The sequence below is a fragment of the Ictalurus furcatus genome, chromosome 12 (assembly GCF_023375685.1).
Source record: "Ictalurus furcatus strain D&B chromosome 12, Billie_1.0, whole genome shotgun sequence".
NCBI lineage: Eukaryota > Metazoa > Chordata > Actinopteri > Siluriformes > Ictaluridae > Ictalurus > Ictalurus furcatus.
In genome coordinates, this window is record NC_071266.1 from 20876419 (window position 1) to 20901626 (window position 25208).

At 37.4% G+C, this 25208-nt stretch overlaps 1 protein-coding gene across 1 annotated transcript in view; it reads right to left on the reverse strand.

Annotated features, from left to right (window-relative positions):
- thsd7aa (thrombospondin, type I, domain containing 7Aa) overlaps window positions 1–25208 on the reverse strand; it is a 114175-nt gene that overhangs the window by 22160 nt on the left and 66807 nt on the right. Inside the window, exons 7-17 of the mRNA XM_053637446.1 lie at window positions 20504–20698; window positions 16427–16679; window positions 11437–11552; window positions 9282–9414; window positions 9077–9180; window positions 6102–6296; window positions 5111–5377; window positions 1844–2022; window positions 1638–1643; window positions 1407–1540; window positions 1150–1303 (exon numbers count right to left, since the gene is read on the reverse strand). Of these exons, the coding sequence (XP_053493421.1) occupies window positions 1150–1303; window positions 1407–1540; window positions 1638–1643; window positions 1844–2022; window positions 5111–5377; window positions 6102–6296; window positions 9077–9180; window positions 9282–9414; window positions 11437–11552; window positions 16427–16679; window positions 20504–20698 (1736 nt within the window). The remainder of the gene's footprint in view (window positions 1–1149; window positions 1304–1406; window positions 1541–1637; window positions 1644–1843; window positions 2023–5110; window positions 5378–6101; window positions 6297–9076; window positions 9181–9281; window positions 9415–11436; window positions 11553–16426; window positions 16680–20503; window positions 20699–25208) is intronic.

The following is a 25208-nucleotide window of genomic DNA, read 5'->3' on the forward strand; positions in this document are numbered from 1 at the left end:
AGGGATGGCATGGTGTGCATTCTAAGATGCTTTTCAGCTCAACCCGGTTGTAAAGAGTGATTATTGATTAGGTTATTTGATTATAATTGGAGTTACTGTAGGCTTTCAGACAAGTTTGGCCATTTTCCTCTGATCTCTCTCATCAACAAAGCATTTCCACCTAGAGATCTGAATGGGTTTTGTTTTGTTTGTTTTTTGCACCATTCTGTGTAAACTCTAGAGACTGTTGTACATGGAAAGTCTAAAGTAGGTTGTGTGTGAAAAGGTCTATTATGCATTATGAATTGTTAAAATAATTCATAAGCAGTGTTAGCAACAAATTATAATGCATGCATTGTTTATTGCTCTTTGTCTATGAATAACTACAGTATAATTAACTTTTTATTATACATTGTTATATGTTGTAGCAAATACAAAATTTGGGGGGAAAGATGAAAAATAAAACGGCACAAGAGTCAGTGTGCAATCTGAATTTCTTTGACGTTTGCAAAAAAATTCTGCTTAAAGCACTGCCAAAATCTTCTAAGAAAACTAATCCTGTAGTAATGTCACGGGATTCAATTGGAGAGTTTGACTCTCCCTGCCATTTCTCCCGTAGGGAGACTTTCTGCATAGTAATTAATGTCCATTACAACTCTGTGGCAGAGTGCTCAAAGATCACATTTGGTGTGATAGAATACGCCTCTGACATTTTGTCTACTTTTAAACCAAACTCTCATACAGAATATTAATTAAGCAGTGAAAGCCAAGCACCCAAACAGAAGTTTGACAATGCCTGGCTTCTCCTAACTTCCCAACACATACTCTGCTTGTGATTGCTCCTGGAGAACTGGCAATTCCCAATGGCATGACTTTAAATTCGTACCAATCAAGCCTGGAGACCAAGCTGTGCTGCACAACCTTCTTGATAGAAGAATGGAAATTTGGGAGAAGATTGGGGGAAGTTAGAGCTTCCTACTGACCAATCATTGTGCATTGTCTAAGTAAAGGCTCAGAGGTTTAAAAAAAAAGTTACAGTGCTTTAAACATTGTGAACCTTGGGGTGGTATTAAAAAAATACCTGCTGTTAAATAGAAAGCTGTGATGCCAAGGTGGTGGCAATAATGTGAAGAAAATTTGGTACATAAACGTAATAATTAATTGCCTAACCAGTGGGCATCGACTCCAGGTGCTCCAATCGGACAGGACACAGTCTTCTGGGCAAGGCAGCTTGCTGGTTCTGGCTCCAAGAGGCATCTCCTCTGGGTCACACAGGTAATCCTCCACTGGATCTGAAGGCCCATCAATTGTATTCTGCATACACCTACAAAGAAATATTTGACAGATTTATATCTATGGGAAAACCTATACAGAATTATGTTTTGGATAGATTCAAGATGTAAAATGAAAGAGTTATTACATCATACCTAACTTTCCTGGTCTGCACGCCCTCCCCACAGTTCTCTTTCAAGTCAACATTGCTGACTTTCCAGACACTCCAAGGTTCAGCTACCCAAACATACTGACCACAATCACTCTGGCATGGTACTACCTCATAAACCTGTTGCGATATCACAAAACCCCACAGCATTGTAACACTCATACAGAATGTGAATCATGACTAACCTAAAAAACGACTATAAATGTACATTGCTCACCTGAGCCTGTGGTGTAATTCCCATGATCAGAGAAGGAAGAAATTGAGAGAAAAATGGAAGGAGTTATTACTCAGCATTAAAGAGAGGTATTCTGTTTGTTCTTGATGAAATATTAATTGCTTTAGCAGGAAACAATAAATCATTGAAATAGACCAGGGACCTCCGGTGCTGAACAGACACCAAAGACTTCAAAGTTCTCAGCTCACCTGATTTACATGGTCGAGTTTGGGGCATGGTCTCCCACCATTGTAGGGCTTCTCTCTGAGCCATTTGGAGCGCACTTTGACCCCACTTCCACACGACTTGCTGCAGCGTGACCAGTTTGACCATTCACTGAGTTTACAATCAGATGGACATGGAATAATGCACGCTTCTTCAATATATCCTGTGTTCAAATGAAAACAAACAAGAAAATAACAGATGATTTGTTTCATTAGATATAACTGAAATAGCTGTTAGCAGTTAATCAAATGGACTGCTGGCTAATTTACTTTTTTCTGTTTTTGCTTTATGATGAGAATAGCTGCAGGTACTGCTTCTGAATTAATGCTGATTCCATCAAGTAATGCAGAATATATTTGAGTGTAAATGATGCTCAGTGTATGTAATATTCATTCAATATTACACACAAAACACACAAAAAAGTTTGCACATTAAATTTTTAAGGAAAATATCACCATTTAATATTTGCCACCCATTAAAAAAGGATGCAGAACATCTTGGTATTAACAAACAAACAAACAAACAAACAAATAAATGGGGGAGGGAGGACAACTTTGATAAAAACCTGTATTTCTATCCCCAGAGAATAGCCTTTAATATTGGTAACATTTAAAGACAAGTAAATGAATTATAATATGTTAATTTTATATCATTTTCAATAATCAGAGCAGGTTTGCTCCTGAATTTCAGGCAAACATAAAATGTTGAGCAACTTGAAATGAAATGCCGTCACAAACAATTTATTTCCTCGCCATCTGTTTTAAAATCACACTTGGAAATATGTGTTGCTGCGGCGGAAATCATTTAAAACTCATTACCAGCACAGCCAACATGATTAAAAAGCTGAATGCACTGTCTGAACTCAAGTGTTTCCCATTGTTATGGTAACATTCACACTAAATTCTGTTCCATGCATGCACATAACGCTGGACTGGATTACATGTAACATGCATATATAGATCGAGATATTATACAGGCTGCCCAGTTTAGGAAACATGTAAACAATTCATTAGGAATCTGCAAACAGAATGAATTCATACAGAAGTCGTTGCGTGTAAACATAACTACTGTCATGCCTGGAAGGTTCCTTGTTTCTAGGGATAAGTGGAATATTTAAGCATGAGAAACACATAGTAAAACTCTCGTGATTGATCTTTCTCTCTGCTCCTCAACATCATCAGTCTTATCTGGTCTAAGAAATAACAGCAGATCCTGCTGTTGCTCGTGCTGTGGATATGGGAAATGTCTTATGCATGTTAGTAACCATGGTGATAGTTTCAGATAAGGTTAAGAATACAGGCAGGAATGGTTAGATCTCCATGCACGCCTTGCTCAAACAATTATCTTAATTCTTATGAATAATATACACCTACATATCACAGCTACTGTCATTTCCTTGCCTTCCAGATTTATACAAACAGCATTGATATAAAGTATAAATAAATAAAAGTGTAATCCGATCTATAAACACAATATAATATTCTTTCCAAGGTTAAAATGTTTTAACTCCCCCTCCTCTAAATGATTCAGTAACCACAGAGGGCTTCCTGCCTAAAGGTTTTCTTTTATAGTTTTAAAAGGCTGACAAACTCAACCCCCTGCAAACAGCCTCAGGCAGCACATCAGTCCATCACACAAAAAATATTCACAAAGTGAAGAGTGTGGGCTCAAACTGGAGTAATACTGTAGATACATGATGCAGTAATAGAGAAAGAGATCTACAGTATTTCCATCAGCAAGGCTTCAGTTAAGGATTTTGGGTCTGTGAGTACATCTGGACCTGGGTGAGAAGACAGAAATCAAACCTGACTGTGAATCATAAAATAAGGAGCCTTCACATCACCGAGATCTTGTATACGCCCAAAACACATCAGATTTTTCCATTACTGCTTTGATCTGAGGCAGCACATGATATAATTCCGGAAATAACGATCTCCAGTTCCAGGAGATTTTTGTTCTTCTGTTCCATAGCAAAATGCTAATTTGGTTCTGTCGGAAGCGCCCTGACAGATTTGGGCTGTGAATGATGCAGTGGGCTCTCACATTCCACATTGATTCGCTTCTATTGAATTTTCCATCAGTGGATGCTAAGTGTGCACAATGAGGTGAGTGTTTTCCTGTCTCAAGTTGAGATCTGCCAAATGAAGGGAATTTATTATGGAGAACACATACAATGGCCTTGTATCTCCTTTGTTTAATGAAAATAACTGGACAAAATACAACTCCCAGAATTTTGAGGAACGTCCAGTATTTAATGTATGTTAACACTTTATTTAAGCAAAGTGCTCATAGTGCTACTTGAAACCTACATAAGCTATTCATAGCACCGGAAATATCGTAAACCTACATGAATATTTATAAAGGATTATTTCAGCATGCATCTGCTGTTCTACCATTTAATGGAACCTTAATGTGAAACATTATAACATTTTGGTTGAATTTTGGCACTTTTCAAGCTGACTTACGTTATAACATCATGAGGACTGACTTTGGCAGACGTGTCAACCATTAAAACCATTTTTTCCTACCAGAAGTGCACAGAGTAGGTTTTAAGTCAACTTGACATCTGTATGGAAGAAAGTAGCCTTTCTGTCAGTTGACACTGGTCAGTTGTCAAGAAAAGTTTGTGTCATGTGACCCCGTGAACACTATCCTTCAAATGTTGCCACGTGGACTTAATTGGGATTATATGTCATGAATATACACAAAATAAATTATGATATTAAATTGGGGGAAAGCAATATACATTTTGTACTATCAATTTCAAATAACAACATAAAAGAGAAATATTTTCCCCCATATGTGTGGAAGCTTTCCCTACAGGGAAAACCAACATTGCTCAGTGTCCTTAGAATACTACACCTTCAGTGAAGCATGGTAACGGTAGCATCATATTGATTAGATACCCTTGGCCTCTTGGTTGCTTCTCTGACTAATGCCCTCCTTATCCTGTCACTGACTTTTTGGTGTATAGCCTCCTCTAGGCAGGACTGCAGATGTGCCATATTCTTTCCAATTTTTTATGCATTCAATGGTGCTCTGCAGGATGTTCAAAGTTTGCCCACTTCAATATTATGAGATTTTGTGTAAACTTATGAAATATTACCCTAATTAATTCCATTTCAGTTCTAAGTTGTAATACTACAAAATGTGAAAAGGTTAAAGGGGGATAAACATATACAACATATATACATATACAAGACACTGTGTCTGCTTGTTTGTGTGTAGTGAACATAGCTTTAGTGTCGCACCATGACTGTTGCACCGAGACGTCTCCACAAGGCGATTATCCTGGTCGTAGCACACCATGGCCTGGTAGCGATAGCCCTGGCCACACTCCTTAATATCACCTTGAACCTTCATGCCCAGGATACCCTCCACACGGCCTCCCTCAGGCAAGATGCAGTCGGACCAGTTGCCCACAGGCTGGGCATTGTACTTATTACAGGGGCAGTATTGGGTCTCGCTTAGAGGATACACCTGAGTATTCTTGCAGTGGTCTCGCTTCTTACTCTTACCTTAGGGCACAAAAAGCAAACACACATACAAAACATTTTACAGCTCCGTCACTAAAGGATTTCAAAAGAGCCTAAACGTGCAGATTGTTCATGTGGATTGAAGGTACAGAGCATTCATGTGATGTGAATTCACATGGAAATGAAAACAGGGTGCTATGTAGGCAAGTTAAGCTGTTTGACTTTCACCTTCCCCCCAAAAAAAGTGCTGAAAATTGACCTTTGATGGCAGAATGCACCCTCCAACACCACAAAACATCCCTTTAGATCTGCTGACTGTGAATAAACAGATTTCAACAGTCTAAACCAAAGGCACATAACCTAATCCTAGGTAATCCTGCTGCAAATTTGTGCAGTCCAAGGGAAACCTGAAGGACAGATGCAACTAGTACACAGATTAAAGTGACACCTCTTTTCAGGTATGAAATAAGCACTTAAAATATACATTTTGAAACAATTTGATAAATTAACTTTGGAGAATGATCAGAAATATGGGCTAAAGTGCTTCATTTGGTAAGATCTTGTAAATGTTTATGCTGGAATTTTCAGTCATAAGGTACCACCTCGATCCTCGCCCATAACTCTAGCCTTAATCTTAGTAATTATACAGATTGTGTCTTACAAGTATTTGTGAAATATAGAGTTGTCCAAGGAACTCCAGTTCGACCATGGGAGAAAAAATATCTTGTAATCTGTCCACAAAGCTTACAAAATCTACCGTACTCACCTACGAGTGTCCTCCTACGAGTTCTCACCCCCACACAATCAGCTGCACAGGATGAGAACTTGGACCATGCAGTCAGCTGGCAGTCATCTTGACATGGGAGCTGGCAAGCCTGGGTGAGAGGGGGCATGGGGCCCGCCAGCTTCAGACAGGCCGAGATGTCCACCTGTCCACCGTCCTGCTTCTTGCAGGACACAGCTTGAAAGAGAATGAGAAACAAAATGGCCTATTCACCACATTATGCATCTTTATTATTCCTTTTACACTGGGAAACATTGACACAGCCTCATTTACAGATATGGAATAAAACCTGACCAAGAGACGGATCAGCATCTGCATAGTATAATGCTTATTGACTACATCCACACGTGTATGAGAGGGTAAAAGGCCCTCTATTGGATTGCCTCTCCAGCCACGTCTGCGTTTGCCAGGATTCTATTACAGGTAATGAGGCCTAATTCAGAAAGAGCTGCCGAAAGTCTGCCTTATGATCTGATCTGGAGTATATATTGCCCGTTTTCTTTATGCTGGTAATAGAAGTCTGAGAAGAATGTTCAAATAGCCTCTTAAACTTCACGCTCTAGTTTGATGCTTTCCGTTTATTACTGCTGAAGTGTTCTCACTTATGCACTATTCAGTTCCTTTACAGTCTTTCACAAGCGCTTTATCTCTTAGTACTTTTATAACTAAATTAATTAAGTAAAAGAGCTCTTCCTAAGCTGATGTAAGTTTAGTGGGGTGGACCTGCAGTGCACTGCTACCGCTGCCGCTACTGTGTGTCTTTTGTGCAATATGATAATAATACAGTCCACTAGCAAGAAGTGTTTTTATTTGATCAGCTATGATAAAGGAATAAAATTATGTTAAATTTAATGTGATCCATCATTTGTTTGAAATTGTGAGTTAATAATGGATGTTAACATACACTCACCAGCCACACTTTAATAGGAACACATATAGATCTGGGATTTTCACACACAACAGTCTCTAAAGTTTACACAAAATACTACCCAAAAAAAATCTCAGAAATTACAACAGCTTAAATCTTGAGGGTAGATGGACCACATCAGATTCCACTCCTGTCAGCCAAGAACAGGAATCTGAGGCTACAGACTCACTGAAACAGTTGATGATTGGAAAAAAGACCAAGCAATGTTTTTTTTGTTTGTTTGTTTGGGTTTTTTTTTTTTACAATCTTTAACAGTCCAGTTTTGGTGAGGCTTTGCCCAACCTCAGATTCCTGTTCTTGGAGTGGACAGGAGTGGAACCTGATCCACCTTTATTTTGCTGTTGTAGCCCATCTGCCTCAAGTTTTGATCTGGTGTACATTCCAAGATGCTCACCACAGATATAGAGAGTGGTTGTTTGAGTAACCAGAACCAGTCTAGACATTTTCCTTTGACCATTCTCATTGGGTGTTTTAACAAGGTGTTTTTCCTGCAGAACTGCCTTACACTGGATGTTTTGGGTTTTGTTTTTTTGCACCATTCTCTTGGGACTCTTGTTTGTGAAAATCCCAGGACATCATGGCACCATCTGGCACCAACAACCATGCCATGATCAAAGTCACCGAGATCACATTTTTGATGTTTGATGTGGATATTAACTGAAGTTCTTCACCTGTATCTGCATGATCTTGTGCATTGCACTCACATCTGCTACATGATTGGATCTTTGGATAATTACATGAATAAGCCAAGGTACAGGTGTTCCTATTAAAGTGTACGGTGAGTGTATGTGGCATGGAAACAATTTGAAATGGAGCAAGGCATGTGTTGAAAGGATATTCAGATACATTACAGTGTTTATACTATGTAAAGATATGTATACATTTAATTCAGTTCTTAGAATTTGACTTTTATACTTTTCTGAATTACAAGACAATCAAAAAAATCCTGTCTCAAATACAGCACATTTGCAATCCCCAGTTTGAAAATGCAGGTTTGATGTGCTCAGTGGTCTCACTGATCTACCATATGGTGAATGGGTTTGTATTTGATTCCTTTAGAGTTCATAGTGAAGTCTTAAGCCTACGGCTGAGCTTTTGACCACATTTCTTAACCTCTTGCAGTGCAGCGTCTTTTAGTTCCTGTGGCACTTACACAGAGATTAATGTTGCATGCAGAACAGCCCAAGGTAGCACTTTGATGCTAACTAACTCTCCCTCACTCTCCAATGTTTGAAACACCAGAATTCCCTGCAGAGGCAAAAGCTCATTTGCACATTCTAAATACACAAGCACATCTCACAAGCTGGTTAGAGTTTCGACTCTGAATCCAGATTAGGTTTTACTGAACCTTTTTAGCCAGCTTGCTGTCTCGATTAAATCTTGCTGTCCAAAACAACTACACTCACTTTGATGAGGCCTGCCACATTGTTAAAATACTTTTCAACCATGTAGCACAAACATAATGCCAAACAGTTCTTAGTGTGGTTTTAGATGGGGCATTGTCATTTCTTCAGAAAAATTAACCTACAAAGCTTTGTTTTCTTTTGGCTCACGATTCCACAGTTCACAAATTTGAAGGGATAGAGCTGGAGTAAATGAAATTGATGAACTCAGCAAGAAGCTAAAGCATGCATAAATCTTTTTTCACCTTTCCATTCAAGAAAAATTCGTTTTTTAAAGACGCATTTATTCACCTTTGGGCAGACTTCTCCTTGAGGACGGATTAAAGATTACAGTATGAAGTATACAGCATGCAGCATAATGACCATAAAACTCATTATCATGTTTTTTAGCTTATTCACTTATAGCTTCAAAGCTATTTTCAAAGAAGACATTAAATGATATTTATACCACAGCCATATATATATATTTTTTTTTAATATCTAAGTCATAATGCATTGATTGAGTACGTTTGCTTCCACATGACCATTTAAAGATTTTTAATTAATGCAGTGTGATCCAAATGTAAATATGTTTTCAGACCGTAGAGGAGTCTACAGTTGGTGTGATGATACTGTGTTTATTCTACCTCTGGCTTGCAGTCCAGGTCCACATGTCTCCTGAGCTCCAGGACTGTCCTGTCGAACGGACCATGGCACCAACTGACACCGCCGCCATTTATGTGTTTTCCACCTTAAGATCAGCACGTTTCAATCACTCAAGTACTCCTGGACATTTGTCACTATTTCTGCATATACACAACACATTAGACTGACATAAATTTTGGTTTTCACCTGAAGCCAGGGCACACAGAAGGCGCCTCACACTCCTTTTCTTGGTAAAGCACTTCTGGGCAGTCCTGACCCCCATTTGCAGGCAGCTGAATGATTATTCGTTTCCTGGACTGCTTCCTCTTAGTAGTGCCACCTTGAGAAGAAGAGCAACAGGGGGTAAATTTATAATCACTAGGTAACAATAATTTAAAAAACAGGGTTTTGAGGCCCATAACGCCTCAAACCTGGTAATAAAGTGGTTCATTGAATTGTTTAAGCAAAGACATGACAAAGTTCTGTTGAAATCGAATCCTTAAGGGAAGTAGTTTGCCATGCCTGTTTTTAACTATTGCAGGAAGTCAATATTTTTTTTATAAGTATTAAGATAGATTCAGAGAGACATAAACATCTATAAATAATTGTTGTACTTTCTTACATAATTCGCTGAAGCATAAGGAAGATGCAATATTATATGTAATAAACTATTGCAAGGAATAAGATCACTTGGATTTATTTATTTTATTTTTTTTTATATGTTTGTCCTACAGTATGCAAAATTTGCTCGATGCATAGAGTTTTGGCATTATGCTAAATCCTGCATCTGATTTTCATCATTTCATTTTTCCTCAAGATTTCTTTTTCCTCACGAGTGCATTAGTTATGTTCAGACAGACAGCTGGTTAACTAGACCGGCGGGTATGTGGCATTTATTTTTAGCGTTTGATTTTCATTGAAAAGTGTGAAGTGGATGTGATTTTTTTTTTGTTAGTCTTTGTCTGTATAACCAGAGATTTGTCAGTTTGGCACTGGGTTGACATGAAACCAAGTTATTTTAGGGGAGAAAAAAAAAAGGAGAGACAGCAAAACTGTTAAATTGACAGCTCTACTATTGTGCCTTTGTGAAGGCTTAGATGATTTCTACTGAAATCTCTGGGTGATTCCACGACTGGGCTGCCATCTGTGCGACACTGATATTGCACTTATAAAAATATGTATGTAAAGTAAAAAAAAAATTGAAGAAATTTTAAACACTGGTAAAGTGTCTTTCACAACAACCCATTTACATGTTTCAGATAAATAACTGAAATCATTAATAAACCTCTATAGCACTTAAATAACATATTTACCTGTAATATGAAAAAATATTTACCCAAAAATATATTTAATCCAACAACAATCTTGAATGAACACTTACACCCTTATGATTAACAGTATGTGGAACCACAAGTCACATGTTCCACAGGAATTTGCATAATAATCAAGACTCATTTTATCCTCCTTTTGTGATATTGGCTGATTAGGTCACTTTCCTGAGATGGGTTAATGCATTCTTGAATGGGTAAATGCACATTTTCTTATATTTTGCCTTTCTAACGTTTTCCAATATTTCCTCATTTTAAGTATTTGACTGTCAATATGCTGTGCACATGATGACCCACTTTTGTTTACAGCCATGGCTTAGAGAAATTACTCAATGCAGAAAATCATCACAAAAATCCAATAAACCCTACCACCCATTTTTGGAAGTTAAATCTAGATTCAGGCAGAGACTCCGACAGAAATTTAGACAAAGAGCTACACTTCCATTTTACCATCGGGGCTGACAAAAGTCATAAAAAATAAATAATCAGCACTTCATAACAAAATGGCAAATATTTCATCTGCATGAAAAAAAGACCTGAGAGGTTCATAGAGATGAATACAGTGAAACGATCTTGAAATGCGCAGTGTCAATATTTCGTACAAATCACTCTTTGGAATGACGAGTGCACATGAGATGAAGGGTGTAAACAAACATCTGGAGTCCTTTAGTAGCTGAAATCAGCTTCTACTTTGCATATTAGAGCATTTACTCTAATTCCTTGCATAGACTGAAATCTCTTTTTATAGACGTGACAGTCTGTCTCAGTATGAACAACATGCTGCTGTACATGTTTTGTGAACACACAGATAGTAGCTAATTATCAGTTCGTTCACAGAAACCGCCATTTCACCCCTCACCCCCATAACACTACAGCCTTTTTTTTTTTTCATAGCATCTGTCCCGTCATATAATCTCGACAAGAAATAAAATATTATGCACTATAGTAATGCGAGATTAGTTGGACATGTATAATATTGTATATGTTATGGCTGGTTTTAATATACAGGTAAGCCCCTTTGATTTTGGTCATACCTCCTTGACAGGTTGATGGACAAGGGCTCCAGTCACTGTATGGAGTAACAATGCAGTCTCTTTTGCATGGCAGTAGACATGGTCTCACCGTCTCTGGACGCAGACTCTCAGGACACCTAGACACCAGGAAACACATATATAGGATGCTGATGATGGTTATGCCAACAGGCAGCTGAATTCCTATTCTGAACCCAGTGACAACACAGGATGTACAGGGTTTGTGTTTTATTTACTCAGAGATTTAAATTGACATTTTTGTTCAAATTATTTACCTGCAGTACCTCAAAGATATATACATATACATGCAGATACATACACATATACTCTATGCAGAAAAAACAGAAATGCTCTGTTAGCACAAAAGATTTATCAAAGACAGCAGTTTTTTCTTTGGGAACTGTTCAAAATCAAGAGAAAGCAATGTGTCTGCTCTAGAGATGCACCGATACTAAATTTCTCAGCCGATACCGATAACCGATTATTCAGAGTGATATCGGCCGATACTGATAACCAATACCGATAGTTCTGCCTTTTATACCTTCTTTTAAATTAATAATAATTAATTTAAATAAATGTGAATAAAAACTTTATTCTCTCCATTTCAACAAGTTGATTCACAGGAACTCAAATTACTTAAATTAACATTAACACATTATAAATTCTGAGGATTAAATTAAGATTTCTTAACTTATTATTATGAGTTTATATAACGCATATTAACAGAATTAATTGACTGAATTCTAAAAATACCTCCTATTAGGCTCACATTCACTCACCACAAACAAAAACATTTGTACTGTATCACTGAACATCAAACTGGTAATATATAATATAAACTTTATATAATAACATTAACTGGATATGAATATACTACTCTAGAAATATATTTTTCTGTGCAATATATACTTTTTGTCAACTCATCTTCATTTAAATCTTTCAACAGTGTACTGGCCCTTTAATTCAGCGCGAGCAGCTCGAGCACCACGGCAAAAAAAAATTTTAGACTCTATGCCGAAATTCCCTCTTCAATGCTGCAGCATCAGGTGTAAAATTTTAAGCAGTGCAGAGCTTACTAACTGCAGTTTTGTCATCATTCCACACAAGAGACATCATCTTTACACAAAGCACAAAATTGATGTGTTTTCCCACCCTCTTTTGACTGACAGGTTATAATTGGCCCTGATCATCAGATGTTTTTAAACTATATCAGCTGATTGCCTTTATTGGCCGATACATCAGTGCATCTCTAGTCTGCTCCCTTATATTCAGAATGTTGCAAAAACCAACTAGAGTATTGTTAGTGAGAAACAATATAATTTACATGCATGCTAAGCGATCGATAAATAGCACTTGATCCAGCACATTCTATTTTTTGCCTGTTAGCTACAAAATAGCCGACAAAGACAGGAAGAATGAAGCTTAGGCAGAGATACAGAAAATCTCTGTATCTACTATTGAGAGCTGTAGCAAGTGATTGGATTTATTTATGCATTTACCTGCAATATCCACATACCAATGCTACTCAATACCAACAGTACTCAGGCATGGACAGGACTTCTGATACATTTATTTGAATTGCTATGTATTTGTATATATTTCTATGAATATAACATCATGTGAACTGCTCAGAGCTTCTCTATGATTAGAAATTCTCTGGTAGTACCAAATATTCATCAGAGGCATGCAGCTTCTGTCTGGAAACAGTTCAAAATCATTGTAGGAGCTTCGACATCACTGACTGACTCATCATGGAGCATATTATAAGATAGTAATGTGCTACTGCCTTTTTTCTATCCAGCAAGTCAGAATTAATAGTTAACGCTATCTATAAATTAACACTTAATCCAGCACAGCATTTTTCCCCTTATAACCTAGAAGTACCCTCTTATTTTATACTGATCACAGCAGAAAGTGTAAGGCTTGGGCATGGGGTCAAAAATGGTGCCTGTACTGTACCTGTTGAGCGCATGTGACTGCAATACCCCTACAATAGTATTCACGCATGGACAAGATTTATGGAACATTTATTTGGTTTGGTATGTACTTTATTTGAATATACAGTATTTTTTTATCTAAATGTCTTGGCCACCTCATACAGAGTGTCCCCTGCCTTGTGACCAGTGTCCCTCGGGATATGCTCCAGGCTCCCCATGACCCTGTGTAGTATAAGCGGTACAGAAAATGGATGGATGGGTGGATGGATGGATGTCTTGGCATTGAACTTTAGAAAATGTTTTAATTTGGTGACATCACCACCTGCTCTATGACTAGAAATTATCTGTTAGCACCAAGCATTTGTGTTTGGGAACAGATCACAAAGAGCACAGTAGTTTCAACAAGCCTGACTGACCTGTGTTTTAAAGATTTCATTGGTAATGTTCTATATTGTTACTCATACATACATTTCACTAGCCAGTGAGCTTGATGTTAGCATATAGGCACTGCTGCCATGATCTTGTAGCTATGTTAATCCCAAGCTAGCACATTGGAGAAAAAAAAAATATATATATATATAACAGCAGATAAACATTAGTGGTACAGTAATACTTAAGAACCAAAATACACCAGATAGATCATGGAGCCTTGATGATTTAGTGCAGACCACCACTGTGGGCTCTGAAGGATACCTAGAGTTAGGTACTGTCCAAAAGAAAGGTGTGTGGGTGTGTAGCAGGTAAAGCCCAGGACAAGAATAACATGAAAACGAAAGTGGAGCTCATTTCCATAGCCAGCATGAGGTGCGCATGGCAGTTCCCTGTTTCACAGCTGGTGATGCCGATCATCCTGCTGTTAAGCTGAATAAATAAATAGGGGTTGTTGGGTTTTTTTTTTCCTTTCAGCAGACAGCTCAAAGGTGGCAAGCAGACCAAGGTGCTTAAAATGGAGCATTACATACAATTTCTGATAGATATGTAGACTAGCCTAGTGGTCCATGTTCATCAAAGTTACGTACATTCAGATGTGATGATGTAAAGAGCGTACACAAATTCCACTGAAATTGCCCCCAGTGATCAATTTCATCTTTGGCATATTTGTAGGATGAACACTTCAGAGTTCAGAATGCATGAACACTTAACTGCTGTTTATGCTGCATCAGAGGTTCAGTGTAAAATAAAGCGCTGTCTACCCTCTTCAGCATACAGAACATTACAGACACCCATGATTGGCTAGTGTTGCTGTGATTGACAGGTGAGCAAGTATAACACTCTTCCCACCTAGAGGGCATTGGCACCATTGCTCCCTTAGCTTGTTGCTGTGTATGGCATTAGCATTGTCTGGACTCGAACTTGCAATCTCCTGGCAATAACATGTTTCTCTAGCGCCACTCAGGAATGTATTAAGGTTGTATGAAGTTTTTAGGATATGATAGAAATTTAGATTGGTCAGAGCAATACAATCAGCAATGTGAGAGAGACTGAAGTTTTCACAAGTGAATTAGCTCACTGTTTATTGATCGTTCTTATCTCACCTCTAGGAGTTCTGTTTAAAATGTAATATTCCTCCAGGAGGACACATCTGCCAAATCAGGCTGTAGGCCTACAGGATTTCCCAGAGGTTTTTTGTGATTGTTGTGGCCAAAAATGTTTGCTTACCAAACTGCTTACCAAATATTGTCTTATCTTATCCTTTAGTAAAACACTATAATACTGGTCTACATTTGGTCAATGATAACATAGGCAAAGTATGCTCATGGGTATAAAAAGGTATATAAAAACTCCTCTCCCATATACTCTATCTCACACTTCCACTGCGTGGTGGAAACACTATTGCCATATATTTCAGATGTAGGTTACAATACCTGCACCCTAATCTTGCGTCTGTTCATTTATCGGGTTTCATAATTTTTTTTTCACATTCTATTTTTCTTTGTATTGTGTAAAAACTTGTCTAACATATTTCTTTCCTATGCACTCAGTTGTTCTTCCTGGGAAATAGTAAATTAAATGAATGCCCAGTGAGAATATTGCTAGACATGTTTAAATTTACCTCTGACATTCTATTATACAGGGTATGTTTAAAATAAACTGCTGAGCCAGCATTTATATCTGTGGTCATATTAAATTGCCCTTTTTTTCCCCAGTCACTCACTGCCACTGAGGCTACTTCTAGGTTGTAATGTGGGAGAAAGCCATATTGTTATGTTCAATAACATATGCAGGGATAAATTACATAATAGTAGAATATAAGAGATAGATAGATAGATAGATAGATAGATAGATAATTAGATAATAACAATGAGTAGGATTCATGCAGCCTCAGTATACATACAGTAGATATATCTGATTACTGTTAGACACTTATTTAAAGGTTTGTCATATTTTCATTTATTTATTATTATCTTTCTTTTTATTTGTTTATTTTTAATTGACTCTTTTTTTCTTACATTGTATAACAAAAAAATATAGACACCTACAGACAATAAAGATCTGGCAACCCTACCAGATCAGGGACCTGCTGACTCTAAACATGGACAAACTTTTCCTGTGTAAATTGTCATGGTATCGTCCGAGAGTTTGTAAAATTAGGGTTTGTGTTGTTTTTTCTTTGATTAGTAAATTAATTACTTCTTCTCGAAAACAGAGCTTAAATCACTGAGACAATGCACAATACAAATGAAGTCAACTAGTTGAAATAATGGCTTAGACTCACTTTCATTTGGACTCATTCTTGACTTTGCCTTGACCCCTGTAAATACTAGGCCTTAACTCTCGGCCAATGGCGTTTATGACTACAGCCCTGCCTATTATAGTACATTTTTGGTGATTAAAATCTATTAGAATTACCTACTACTTATGTGCAATATTTGCACAGCAGCCATTTCAAAGAATAGTAAAGTACACTTTATATTAAACAAGTTATTAATAACACTTTTTTTTGTTTGTTTTCACTGAATCCAAACAGTCTCTGTTAAATGTATGTGAAAGTTGTCTAAAAATCCAAAAAGTACAAAAAGAACAGGAAAAAGAAGCAAATCAGAATTTGCTCTTACTTCTTGGGAGGCACTTGGCCCACGTTGACACGTACACAGATGACCTTGCGGGTCTGCATGCCCACAGAGCAGGAAGCCTCAGTGCCAGTGGTTCCAGCTCCACTGCGGGTGAGCGAGCCATTGGCAGCAGGAACAGATGTGTCCTCTATGCACTGGCCCCAGGTACCTGTCTGCCAGTGGTACACGGTGCAGGGGTGCTCGTTACAGCTGCGCAATTCCTGCAGAGCGCTGCTGTTAGGACACTGAACCCCACCTAACAAACACATCAAGAGCGCAAGTGCATTACAATTTAAAAAGCTTTGTATTTTTATTAATACTTTTTATCTACTAGTAGCGCAAAAGAAATAACAGGAATATCACATTTCAGATCTTAATTAAAACAATAGCAGATGGTAGTCGTTAAGAGACGATGGCAATTAACGCTATTAGGATCGTCATGCACATGTCAGCATATACATTTATTCAAAGATGTGTGCACAGGATGCATGACTTGAAAGTGACTTGAATACTTGAGCAGTTACTTATAATAAAATGAGATTTTTTTCAAGATTAGACAAACAGTTTTCAGCCATTTTTGATCTCTGCCATAGCCTATGTGTAAAGCCACAAATGATTTAGGTAGTATAGGGATTTTAATGGGTACTTTAATTAACATGATCAACCTGATGTTCAATTTCAAATGTAAATTCACAATTTACACTAATGATTAGGAATAATAATATGATAATATCTGTGCTGCTATCATAGCAGAATACAAAGTGCACTTCTTCATTTGAGATGATGTGACTGATGACTCAAATTTCACTGCAACGATGGCACCAGACCTTATATTTAACCGTGAACGTTATTGAAAGGTACTTTTAATGAGCTCAGACCCGACTTGGTTGAAATAGCAACAAGCTGATTATCTCACTGAACCTTAACAGCAAAAAAAGCCCTGCAATTTTGCTCCAGGCATTAACTTATGTTAAGTGGCATTTAATTTTCATACAGATACCAGAATCATCTGTTACTTTGTTCTTTATCCAATTTTCGCGTGGAAAATCCTAGCATGTGGAGCTACTGTAATAACTCAAATGTGAAACATAAAGCCCTTTTTTTTTCCTATTTTTAGATTTTTTTTTTAGCTTCAGCCCACTGAACATGTGAAGTGGTTATGACAACTGCCAGGATTAGTGCTTTTCTCTTTTCCTTTGATGGATTTTATGTGAGATTGGGTTGGCTATTGAGAATATAAGCTTTCCAAAGAAAGACACAGAGTAAATGGACTGCAAGAAGGACCCAGATGGGCAACGGGTGACCCCTGACTGCTATTGGTGCTCATTAGTCTCCCAGTCAAAGCACCTCCACTGATAGGTCAGCCATTAGCCCTGCACTAAGCACTGACCGCAACACAATCAATGCTGGAGTGGGGAAAAGAATGGAACTACACCTTAAGAGGTACTTGTTCTTCAGAAGCTACTGGAAATACTGAATTATTGACTTATCGTTGCAGTGCAGGATAATGTCCTTCTGTAAGTTGTTTATAAAGAGGTTATCGAGCATTATCACATCACTCTTGTGATGTGGTGTGTTAAAATCCCCTGCCAAGGCATGTTAGGAATCCTACGCATCATGACCACAGAATGAAAGAAAAGCTCTTCTTTACAGCTACGAGTCATTACCTTCGAAGCAGCTCAGTGCTTTAAAGAATTACACTTTTGCTTAAGGATTAGCATTGCTCTCCATTATTTACTCACCTGCTTCTTTGGATGAATGCTAATCCTTTATGTCATAACAAAAGTGTGTACTTTAGAGCTCCGAATAATTACTCAGCCATATGCTTCAAAAAAAAAAAAAAAACTAAAAAGAAAAAAAAAAAAAAGGTGCTGCTTTCTACTCTTTCGCCATTGAGCACAGGGACATTGTCATAAGCTTCATGATATCACACAGCTCTTCATCCTGCCACAAAGAGCCAGATGGCTAAACTTCACAATTTCACACTGCAGTCAGTTCACAACTGGGTTGTCAGACACTTGTCATCTATTTTACATGCTGTGTGCCAAATCGTTTGAGGACTAATCAAGCACACAATACAGCACGCAACACAATTGTTAGAAAACACATCACGATCCAGTTGTAACCATATATCCATGCTAAATCCATAATTCATAAAGACACTCCCCTTTATGCTTGTGTTATATATGCTCCTCCTGTCTGTAACATGTTCTGGTCTGCCAGTGACAGTCTAGTGGAGACACTTGCACAGCCATTAGCTGTGATATGAAATGAAGCTAGGTTGATTTGCTCCCAGACTACTCATTCCAATAGCATATTTATGGAAATGGAATCCTGGACAGTGAGTGGCAGCTCAGAGGGACAGGGTTTCACCCAGAGGCACTCGCTTCACCGTCACTGCATTACGAATTACTCGTTGCCCCAGTCTGGGCCACATGAGGCTTGAATCGCTTAACACTCCAGGATACTCATTACCTCAGCTGGCTGGGGTTTTTATATGTCTGCTAGAATGATATAGTGCTAACCAAGCAAAGTGGGGGATGGTAGTGCTGCTAGATTTTCAGACATCTAAACATGTCTATTTAGACATGTGTATGGTTATAAATCTACAATACATCAGCGGGAAAAACACAAGAAAGTTTCTAGAATAGAAGGTGGTGATGATACAAAAAAATATAACAATGCTGATAATGATAATAATAATAATAATAATAATAATAATAATAATAATAATAATAATAATAATAATTATTATTATTATTATTATTATTATTATTATTATTATGAACAATAATGATGATGATGATGATGATAATAATAATAATAATAATAATAATAATAACAATCATAATCCAGTGCAAAGGTTTGCATCCCCCATATTTTCTTAATGAAAAACTACTCTCTCTCTCTCTCTCTCTCTCTATTTTTATTTAATAGAAAAAGAGCTTGAACTGTACCAAAACGAGAAGATTCTACTGCTGTCCAATTAGAATGAATCTAAACTAAATGAAACCCATTCCTCATTTGCATGCTAAAGCATTATATCCTCCAGTAAATCCATAAATATGTCCAGCAATAAATCATTACACAAATAAATATATAAATACATACATATTATTTCAAATAAACTGAAAGTTATTAAATAAACATTTTGTTTGTTTGTTTGTTTGTTTGTGTATATGTATATGTATATGTATGTTTGTTTGTGTATGTATATATTGTGTATATTATTTTTTCTGGCATTCTCCATCCTCCATACAATATGACCAGAACATAATCTCTGTAATATACAGAAGGGTGCCAAATGATCTGTTACAGTAAGTTGTAGGAGGCATTTTCTTGACGTGGTTTGTGTCCACTTGTCCCCTTAAAGGGAAGAGTCACTGCAAATCAATAGGCGATTATTTCTCTCTCGATGGGCGTGGCCTCTTCCAGGATGGAATGCCCAGGGGGCAATGGTGGCTCAGCAGTTAAGGCTCTGGGTTACTGATCGGAAAATCTGGGGTTCAAGCCCTGGCGCTGCCAAGCTGCCACTGTTGGGCCCCTGAGCAAGTCCCTTAAAATAAAATTTTTATTAATTAATCATTAATTTTACTGCTCCAGGGGCGCTGAATCATGGCTGACCCTGCGCTCTGACCATAAATTCCTGGCATGCTGGCAAAGAAAAGAATATCACACCGCTGTAATGTATATGTGACCAATAAAGACTCATTATTATTATCATTAGCATTATGTCCCCGCCCCATCCACAGACTTTGAGGGCTCATATGGGTATGACGGTATGAGGGCCATTCATATGTACCAGACCTCAATCCAATTGAATATCTACTGGAGATTTTGGAGTGATGTTTTAGACAGTGCTCTCCACCTCCATCATCAAAACACCAGTTGATGGAATATGTTTTAGAAGAACAGCATTCATCACTCCTGTACTATTTGAGAGACATGTCAAATCTCTACCAAGGAGTTCTGAAGCTGTTCTGGTGGCCTGTGGTGCCAATCACCCAAACACGAGATAAGAGTGTAACAGAGAGAGCGACAAAGTAAACAAATAGCAGAATGACTCAAAGTGACACCCACCATCTCCTGCGTTGTAGGCCAATATGGAGCGAGATCTCGTCTGCTTGCCCTCTGTGTTTTTTCCAGAGCAGGTGTGTGAGCAGAGCGACCAGGACGTCCAGGGGCTGAGCACACAATCCTTCGAGCAAGGCACTTCACATAGCGCAGGCATGGGCAGGATGGCATCGCGGCACATTTGCCTGTCCACAAATTCACCTGAGCAAACAAACACAAGACCATGAGTATGATCAGGAACTAAAGAGAAACATATTCACACTAAAGAGTGTCTGATACTGTATTAAAATGTGACGTTAATAATACACAGTGTAAAGATTTGTATTTCTTCTTATTGAATTATCTCTCCACACTGAAAGATACATTCTTTCACAAGGATAGCTCATATGCAAAGGGTACGTTCTTACATAAAATCTGCATATTTATGAAATCCACCCCATGCATCCCTCTTGCATATATTTCATTAACGTGTAGCCTTGAGCAGCTGAAAAGCCCAAAAGTACACGGTTCAGGTTCAGCAGAAGTTCATGCATACATGAATTTTACATTACCTAATTCTTCCTCTTGGTTTGCTGCCAGTTGGATGAGCGAGATGCTCATAATCCCAAACTAACTGTGTGAAAACATGAATTAATAAGTCTTTTGAAGGCATCTTAAGCACCTGCCTTGCCTTTGACCCACACTGAAATCGCTCTTAATATAACTGGACTTGTACTGTATAGTGATAAAAACAGGGGGGAAAAGGCCTGTGATGCAACTTTCCTTGGCTGATCAAATTTTGATCTTAATCTAAAGTGTTTCTTTTTTCTTACAGATTTATAACAAGCTGCACCAGTTGACTTTGAGAAGCAAAAATAAAAAATACAATATGATTGGTGGTGAAGTCAGCTCCAGAGCTCCAGTGTGTAGCAGTTAGAGGTCATCACAGAGCTTATTTTGGGAACTACCCCCACTGTGGCTCTACAATGGCCCCTCTATCGATTTGTGGCACTCCACCCTGCTTTTCTTCACCCTGGATCACTAAAAAAGCCCAAAGTGACAGAAAAGCCAGTGAGTCAGATGACACACCAGGACCCTGTGGGACATAACAGATCCATTCTCATCAGCTGTGGAGAACAGGGATCGATAAAAAGCCCAGAAAGGAATGAGGGAATAGAGGAGAGAGGAGCATAGGAGACTGTTAGCTCTCGTCACATCTCATACACAGATACATGTCCACATGGAATCTTTCAACGTCAGGAAAAAAAAAAAATCATTAAACATCCCGTTTGACATTGATGATTTTATTAAGGACAGAGGGTTTTTTTTTTCAGTATGTGTTATTCAGAATAAAATCAGTGTTGTCTAAATTTGAGCTGAATTTATGGTGCCCTGAGATTGTATTTAATTTTTAAGACCAATTCAAGACAGAACACCATGCCTACCACCTCATCATCAGCAAAGACAAGGACAGAGGTGACCTTGAGCAAATCATATGATTTTACACTGAATCACTGACTTAAACAAGTCAATAAAAAAATACAGCAGGCTCATGGGATGAGGAACAAGAAGAGTGGAAAGAAATAGAGCAAAAGGAAAAATCCACCATACGTGACTTCCATATCAATACTTATAAGATTTATTTTCTGTTTAGTTTTGATTTAAACTACTTTCATTGACGTTAGTCTATTTTCACATTAATGGTTGCATACATTACCCACAATGTCACTCGACCGCCTGATGATAGCGATGCCAGTGGTTATTTCATCTCTACATAAAGACAGCGATGCAGCAGCGCTTTACTCTTTTAGTCTGTCCAGCTCTCTCATCTGTACACTCTGCCCAAACAGATCAGCTTCCAAAGCTTCTACTTTCATTCTCCTATCGCCATCAATACCATCGTGTTTGTCATCTTGTAGCTCGTAGCCAAGCCGAGTTTCTGCTGTAACTCTGAGGAACTCTGTTGTATAGCTGCATTGTATTGCATGTAGTTTTTAAAATGAAAATTTAATATGATTTTTGACAAATTTTATCCCTCAGATCACATCATTCATCACTTACTTACTTAATGTGTGAAATTGTACAGTACGTATTGAGTATATTTACAGTATATCTAGATATGGAAGGAGCAGGTAGAACTCCAAACTAATGATGACCGTTTATTTATAATAAAATACATTTTGTAAAAGAGAGAGAGAAAGAAATATTAACAAGAATAAATGAAGAACGTAATTAATCGTAATTGTACAGCTACAGGCCAGTATCGATATAAATTATCCACAGAACCCACAGGACGTTGTAAAACAACAACCATAGAGCAGGACCAAAAGGACCATTAAAGGTATTTGAAACTTTGGTGATATGTAAATATTCTTTAAATATATGTAAATGTATGATGGGTGTGTATTAATTGTATAATTGTGTTTTTGACTATTCAGATATGTAAGTGTCTACAGAATGTCATAAAATGTAAATGAGTGACTGTAACCAGCTATGAAATTATTCAATAAATTTTGGTTTAAAAAAGTATTACTGTAGTAGGGTGCTTTCACTCTTGGCATTCTTTGTTTGTTTATTTGTTGTATTTTTTATGCAGAAAAAGCAATAGTCTCATATGCTGATTTAAAGAAACAGCTCAAGCTATCACACAATACAATATGATTCTTCACACAATACAATATGATTCTTATGTGATTCAATATTTGACGATACTGCTGAATCTGCAACGTTGCAATACAATTTCTATTCATAAGGCAACAACTGGATATTTGGTGATACCACTGAATTTCTTACAATACAATCCAAATACAATTTAGTAGCCTCTGGTCGATATGTGACCAACTTTGTTCTGAATCTTGAGCAGATCTACTGTTAATTCATGGATGATGATGATGAGTTATGAGCCAACCAAATTGCTAGAATATTTACACATAAGTTTAAAAATATGAATTGCACACCAGTTGTCTACCCTTTTTGACAATAATCAATTAATAGATTTATAATAATTCAACATCAATAATTACCTTTTAAATCAATGCATCGATCCAAATCATCTGACTGTAAGTAAGCATAACACCACCCTTAGCAACACACCAGTCCTAGCTATTGTCGCCTTACTAGCTAGTCTAGTTTTGCGATGAGCATGTTGTTAGTCTTCACTGTAGCTTTGGAAGTAAAGCTAAAAAAAAAAAAAAAAAAACATGTATGCAGCCACATTTAAAATAAAGCTAGTGAACTGTTGAATGTCTCAAAAATTGCAAAGTTATATTATTATATTCATTATATTTCTATGTTAGAATGCCGGCAATTAAATATTATTATTAGAAGAGTCATTATAACTATTTTTTTTACATTAAATCACAAAATGTGAAAGCACCCTGAACAGGAAGTAGAACTATTTCTGCTGGTCCAAAATGGGAACAGTAATTATGAGATGCACTACACTGCTGGAGACATACACATCTGTGTCTTTCTTTTTCTCTCCCTCCCCCGGGTGCTCATTAGCCGTGAGGATGCCGAAGTCCAATTTCCCGGTAATTGCTATGTCCACCCAGCAAAATTCACTTACACACACAGTGAAATGTGTAAATGCAAAGTACATTTACAATGTGCTTGCTTATAATTCACTCTTTAATGTACCTCTAACTCAATAAGGAATTTTTTTTTTTTTTTTTTACCATAAAAAGCCACAGACAAAGGCATCACAGGGCTTGCGTTTGTATTCTCCCAGTGTGATAATCATAATTTCTTCCTCATATTCACCACAATCTAAGGTTAATTCATTCTAATATATCACAATAAATTAATTTATTGTAACACTCTGATATCCTGCTTCTCATGGTTGTCTTGAATCAGATTTGTTCATTGTTGAAATATTCAATCAGTTTTACCCTCTTCTATGTTATCCGGAATTAATTAGATTGGACAAATTAGAATTGCAATTAAACTGCAGTGAAGTTCATCCATCCCTCCCACTGGTCCCTCATCAAGTCTACCAAAGCATCCATCCTTTGAAATCACATTAAATATGCATTAGAGCAACGTCTGGGTGTCTGACTTCCCAGAGATGCACTTAAAGTCATGTCTGCTGAACACTGGGAATGTATTTTGTGACCTATTCTACAAGCCAGAATTTCACGCTTCATGTTATGTAGATAGAAATATATATATTTTTTAAATGAATGTAGAAATGTATTTCTACATGTACAACCTTTAGAAGAATGATCCCAGTATTCATTGATGTTTCATTGTATGTACGTGTATATATTGAAGCATGCATTTGTAGGTATGAGTGCAAAGGATAGAAGTGACATCTTTGTGGCAATTCTTTGCCTTCGAATAACTGCAAGCATTTCGTCACCATTACATGTAAATCTCTAGCAACATGTTTATCATGGTGAGAGGAAGGGTTATAAATTAAAGCTTTTATTACATCTCGATTTCTCTTGAATTAATCCATTCTCTGTTATTATTATTCTTGTTATTCATGTACATTTTTACAAAGCACATGCTCCTTTTATCTCACAGGTGGATTTTATAGTTAATTCAATTTCGTACTCATTCAGCCTGATAATGACCAATTGCTAGCCAACAGCTCATTTAGAACAGAAAGCAGCCTGTAATAACACTGGGTTTATGGTGATAAAAGCCACTGATCATTCTCCTCACTTCTCTGAATCGCCACATTGGCCAATCAAACAACAAAGACCACTACCAGCCCATACAAAGACAG